Source organism: Takifugu rubripes, chromosome 19, assembly GCF_901000725.2.
Source record: "Takifugu rubripes chromosome 19, fTakRub1.2, whole genome shotgun sequence".
In the NCBI taxonomy this organism is placed as follows: domain Eukaryota; kingdom Metazoa; phylum Chordata; class Actinopteri; order Tetraodontiformes; family Tetraodontidae; genus Takifugu; species Takifugu rubripes.
Genome location: NC_042303.1, coordinates 17,980,485 through 17,986,746, shown reverse-complemented (window position 1 = coordinate 17,986,746; position 6,262 = coordinate 17,980,485). Strand labels below are relative to the sequence as shown.

The following is a 6,262-nucleotide window of genomic DNA, read 5'->3' as shown; positions in this document are numbered from 1 at the left end:
CTCAAATATATCTAATGATGTTAACGCCGCTGTAGCTGATGTAAGCCGCAGCCTTTCCAGTCCTGTGCTGTACTCTACTGGGTTGAAGGTGCGGCCTACGGTGCAGCATTTTCCCCTTCACCGTGGTGTGTGGTTTTAGTTTGACGTATAACCCAAAATGCTTCAGCAAAGGTCAGATGTTCTTGACTTGAGGCAGACATTTATGGGGCGCATGTAGTTCATATTAGCATCATATTAGCAAAATCCTGGTGTTGTTGCCACCCTTTGATTCACACTGTTGCCAAGGTAACTGCAGCAATTGTGCAGCATTTCTGACAGCAGGAAATTGAGATATATATAAAATATATATTGAAGCAATGTTTCGTGTGATTCTTTCAGATGGAAACTAGGACCATTACATTTTCGGCTTGAGCAGGAGCAGGTTCTGGGTTGGGATTCAATCATTTGGATCGTACTGAGGAGAATAAAACCATTTAAGTTTGTCGTGTCAAGACTATTTAACTACGATTTCTGATATGTATCTAAATTTTCACTTTACATTTGTTCCATTAAAAGAACAATAAAATTGGCTGAAATGTGACTAAAATAAGTTGTGATCAAAGTCCCTCAAACCGTTCAGTTTGGTACAATTGAGCTTCACTCAACTTCATGTTGCATCATCGGGATCTCTTTGGTTTGTGCTTCAGAAATAAACACTAGACTTTGTGAATTCAAGCATTGTTTGTAACAATAAATCCACTGAAACTCTAGTTTCTAGGGGTTGAAACTGAAGGTCTTTTATTGTAGAGGACACCTGAGGTTATTGTGAGAGTCAGGTTGTGCCTCAAACCAACACAGTCCGCCTGGTAAATCATGTTTACACTCTTGGGGTGTGTGTGTCCACGCTTCGGTAAATGTAAACATGCTGGTGTGTTTGGCTGATTGCTGGCGTTTAGAGGTTCTAGTAAGTGGCACCTGGTCACTGCCAAAACAAACAAGGCTGGGAACGTGCGCGTGCCGGCGTTGCATGTGCATCTGCGCGTGCACGTGGGCCCGAGCGTGTTGCCGCTAAGTGCCGCCGTGCGCCGGCCAAAACAAACAGGCTTAATGAGAAGCAGCTTCTGGGACAGAGAGAGCGAGGGAGAGACGGAGGAGAGCAGGCCAGGCCAAACACACTGACCCCGCTGTCTCTCTCACGTGGACTTAAAGGAGACACTGTTCCCCTCTGTCCTATAGCACCAACCATCACCTTCACCACCCTCACCCCTCTCACTCCTCCTTCCTGCCCCCCCCCCCATCTATTCACTGCCGAGGTGAGCGTGAAGGAGGCGAGATGCCTCTGCAAGACGTGAACGACGCGAAGAACAAGGCCAGTCTGTGTTTGGAACATGGCAAAGTTGTGCCGAACAATGATGGAATATCAGAACATTCACGCAGGTTGAAAAAAAAATCTTTATTTCTCTGACGACCTTTAAAACCTCTGGATAGTAGCCGCCCATCGTTAGGAAGGGTGGGGCCGAACTCTCTAAAATACAGCTAAAGATAAGGTCACCTTTTTAAACCAGCAGTAAATAAAACCACAACAATAATGATCATACGCAGACTTTCTCAGGAACCACTGAACCACCTGACAGGTCTCTCTGGACCCTGGTTCTAACAGGCAGCATCCTGTAAAGATGGAAATGTGAAGCTGAGCAGTGTTAACAAGGCATAATACGGGAAACCGACGGACATTCCTCCCCTGACCTCATATCCTGGCTGTATCTCTCTGGGTCGCCAGTTGCTGCCCGCTGTTTTCTCTGGCAGCTGCAGGTCTGTCGAGGTTCAGGTGAGAAGGCGTCCTCATTTTCATATCAGCGCACCTTTCTGGAGGCCTTTACAGGTGAGGGGACAGCAAATGTGTTTGTGTGCCCAGTTATTTTGGGCACATTTGCCACACTCGTGTATTTTTAGCTCTGAAAGACACAGTGTGCACGCACGCATGTGTGCACGTCTGTGGGGATCTGTGCACGGCATCGCATGTGCGTGTCAATGTTTCGCGCGTGTGTGTATGCATGTTCGTGCGTGTGCGCGTGAGTGAGTGTGTGTGTGTTTTGGCAGTGGTTTGGCGAGCAGGATGAGGAGGTTGGTGGTGAGTTTGTGTGTTCAGGGCCACTGGTGTGAAGGAGCAGTCAGAGTTGTGCTTCCCTCTGGAGAGAGTTTAATTTAGAAGAACAAGGCTCCTAACACACACTTCTGCTGCCACCGTCGCCGTCCTCCATCGCTCCACACCTCATCCCTCCACCTCCCCCCACCTCCCCCCACCAGGCGCCTCGGCCACTCTACAGAACCGGGACCATCTCACTGGTGCTGAAGCACCCAGCACAACATGAGCTTATGTTTCAGGTACCATGGTGAAAAAATGTGACAGAGATTCAACTAAGAGGTGTATTTCTGTGGGCAACAGTCGCTCGGGACTTGTGTTACAGTTCACGTCTATTTTCCTGTCAAAGAAACAGACTCATTTCAAAGAAATCCACCAGCAGCATCTGACCCGATGGAAACAACTCAAAGCTTTAGAGACAGATTTTCTGCTGAGCCGTGGTTCCAGTTCAGTTCTTGCTTCATCATCAAACAAACAAAACCACTTGTAAGAAACTGGACCCGCCCCCGAACTCATATGCATCTGCCGAGACTGAAGGCAGCGATCAAACAGCGCAGAGTTTGGGTTTGGCTGAGGTGGAGTCGGTCCCTGCAGCTGTCGCCATGACAGCCAAACAGTGGGGTTTGTAATTCTAGAGATAGATAATAAATAAAAAATAGTTCCACCTGCATTTTTGAATGTAATATACGTGATTAAAAAGGAGTAGGAAGAAGTAATACATAATTACATGGTCCTACCCCCCCGATAGTAAAACACTGTCACACTGCACTTGTGACCGTCTCTGTTATTAGAAGCTTAAACCAGGTCAGGAAAAACTTTAAAAAAAACCTTTTAGGGAAAAGATGATACCCTAAGAAGCCACAGCGGAGGGATCCGTCTGCCTGGGACAGACAGACGTGCCGTAGATGCCACAGAGAAGGTCGACATTAACCTCAGTAACATCATTCGCAACAGTCGCTGATGGTGACAGTGAGGACGAGGCTAAAGGAGCAGCGATAGCAACAACAGCAGCATGGCTGGTAAATGACGACGCTCAACACTCTTCCACGTGAGAGGGTTTAACAACTAGTGTTGCACAGTACGTGCAAATGTTTAGGTCGACAATCACGCCTGAGTTTTTCCTTTTCCTTCGTCTCGTTGGGTGAATAAAGCAGGTCTGACTGTTGTCTGCAGTAGGTTGTTCCTGGCAGGATATTGTTTTGAAGGAGGGCACTCTGGTAGAGCTGGGAGATAAATCCAGGTAAACTGCTGGTATGCTGAACGATACATTTCTGTGGCAGACGACTGCCAGAGGGCACAAATTCAGAAATGCGTTCCAAAAAAAACACAAGACATCAAATGCTGTCACGTAGTTCTGGGTGAGAAGAAGGCTTACTCATTTTGTGCGTGTGTGTGATAATCCCAAGCTTTGATACAGACTGTTTTTGCTCTGAAGATAATCTAGACCAACCCTTTACAGGTGTGAGGTTATAACCCTGCTCATTTATAAACTGAAGAAATACCCCCAGGGGGGTCTGTATAGACAGATGCCTACCAGGTAAATCCAAATGGAAAATTCTGGAGACACATTTCATTGTTTTAATGCCCATTATCACTAATAAAAGGGAGGATGTGTAGTGATGGATGAGGCTCAGTGACATGTCATCCTTCAGATATTGAACAGTCAGTGGTTTCCTTCAGCTACATACATCAGTAATTCATTAAAATACACGTTAACGTTAAATCATGGGATATAATGAACAACTGGCCGATTAGCCAAGACTGACATCTTGTGGTCTGATGAAGCTCAGTTGTCGGCAGAGTAAACAATGGTGCCACTGATTCTCCTCTCATCTACTGCTAAGATGAAACTTACTGCTGCGGACTGAAGAAACAACGTGTTTTCTCCCCAACAAAGCATGTTACTGTTACTAATGTTGCATATTTCCTGCCAAAACAAGAAATATTAAATCGTATGGCGACAATAATAACAAAAAATATGCCGCTGTACTGCAATTCACAGTCACCACACCAGGTGGCACTAAATGACAGATGTACGTGGCCGGAACCTTGTACACACACTTCACTAGAAGATCGGACTTATTTTGTGGTAACACAAAACGGTTGTTTGAGTCAACTTGGCGATACAGCCCTTTCATCGCATAATACAATCTTTTTTCTCATTTTGAAAGGCAAGTCAATACGTCTTTACTCCAAATTTAAGCTGTTAGTCTTGTTTAAATGCTTGCGTTGCCCTATGGGGGGGTAAATTGATACATGTAGCACTAGCAAGCAAGAAGGCTAGCTTATTAGCATGAAGTGGGCAAGGTTGATGTTTTTATACGACTTTCAATGCACATATTTTTGCACAGGTACTCTTTGTGTATCAAACTACAGCGAGGAACAAGTGTGAAATTCATTCGATTACAAACTATACTCATTGTTTTCTCACAAACGGGAGAGCACCGATTAGCGTCGTTAGCCTCTCTTAGCATAGCCTAGGTTTGTGACCTGTGCTTAAGCAGAAAATAATCAAATTTAACATCTAAAGCAAACACTTTCCGCAGTTTGGTTCAAATTCTATTCGTTATGATCACCACTTCAGTCATTTTATGGTGGATATTTGCGGTATGCGTCTATTTGGTAATGGACTAGTCTGGTGCTTTAGTTCATATTCGTGTACACAGTAAAATGCAGATTGTCAAACATCATCGATGTATTTATGTTATCTTAACTCACCAGGTTTGTCGGACGCCTGTAACCATGGAGTCTGCCTGTCGTAAAGACAAGCCAAAGCTGAACTCCACTCCGACCAGAGGAGACCGGTCCAGACAGAAATCTGCACAGCAGGAGCTCAAACACCGACAGAGAGCAGAGGTGGCGTAAAGGCCCCGACCTTTAACCCCGGCACACGCTTCAAACGCGTTGGTACACTGCACTCTGTGTTTTCATATTAAATTTACGATTTATTTCCCGTGTTTTATTTTCAGATTTATGCCTTAAACAAAGTGATGACAGAGCTGGAACAGCAGCAGTTTGAGGGCTTCTGCAAACAGATGCAGTCACAAAGTGAATCGTGAGATCTCCTCTGCAGCCTTCTAATCTGGACCAGGACCAGGACCTGATGCTCGTCACAAACATCGTACCTACACATCACAGAAGCACAGCCAGCAGACACCTGTGTCCCCAGTGTACCAGAGAGTATTGTTTTAACGAGGCCATGGCTTTATTAACTGAAAGGATTTATATTTTCATTACAGGTGTCATTAGACTTTTATCACCTTCAGGCTCAGTGTATGTGTGTCTGACTGAGATTTTATTTATCTGTTTACACTTTATTTATTTGATCTTGTGCAGCGGTCAGCCACAGCATCTCTGAAAATCCTGATAAACAGCTGGTCAGTTGTCTTTTTGTAAACCCAGACATATTCACTCGCCCAGATAAAAACTGTTTAATGTTGTCTGTTATACTGCACCACATTATCATACTGATTGTATTTTTGAGCATTCCCTCTATTAATGGTTTTATAACGTACATTTCTCTCCCTGTCCTCCTCCACCAGTGTTTGTGAGTATCATCAGTTGGTAACTGCGTTTGTTAGCCTTGACGGTTGTTGGCTCTCTGATCGGTGATGCATTTCTACACTATAGTATTGCCCTGTAAACCTGTGCACCTCATTTACACCTCTCGAATCACACCGACATCCCGAAGTTTCAGGCCCTCTGATTAACTCCTAACGATGGTGCTCGTGATAAACGGCCTTGTCAGTTCTCTGGCTTTTATCTGGAAAAATGCAACTTTGAGTTGTAATTTTCACCAAACCTTCAACTTGTACGTGCCCTATGAATTTCTTATCAAAATATTTATTTTGTTTAGTATGAGCCACTTAAAGTATAACATTTTGAGATAACAAAAATAAAGGTTTTTAATGTTTATATTGAGCTGTGTCTTCATTGTGTGTTAATATCCTGTTGTCTAATTTGGAAACACTTGAATTCTGAGCATAATGTAGTTAAACACTGTATACATCCATGTCGTTTTTTCCCTAAAAAAGCAAAATTAAGTTGGATTTACTGGTCAGTAACTACGCTCATCCAGGTTGAGGAAATGTTTGTGTAATGCTGCTCACGACCAGCAGGTGGAGACAACGCTCACAATGA

The 6,262-nt window shown here is 44.3% G+C and overlaps 1 protein-coding gene and 1 long non-coding RNA gene across 2 annotated transcripts; one reads left to right on the top strand and one right to left on the bottom strand.

Annotated features, from left to right (window-relative positions):
• Positions 1-1,412: 1,412 nt before the first annotated feature.
• LOC105417880 (uncharacterized) lies at positions 1,413-4,991 on the bottom strand. Its single transcript, XR_965352.2, has 3 exons — positions 4,841-4,991; positions 1,726-1,853; positions 1,413-1,647 (listed from the first exon to the last, which is right to left on the bottom strand). It is a non-coding gene; the product is annotated as an uncharacterized lncRNA (long non-coding RNA).
• On the top strand, positions 4,146-6,043 carry svbp (small vasohibin binding protein). The gene is made up of 3 exons (XM_003973769.3): positions 4,146-4,293; positions 4,844-4,978; positions 5,092-6,043. The coding sequence occupies exons 2-3, from the start codon at positions 4,865-4,867 to the stop codon at positions 5,179-5,181; spliced, it is 204 nt and encodes a 67-aa protein (XP_003973818.1). The 5' UTR covers positions 4,146-4,293; positions 4,844-4,864; the 3' UTR covers positions 5,182-6,043.
• The last annotated feature ends 219 nt before the right edge of the window (positions 6,044-6,262 follow it).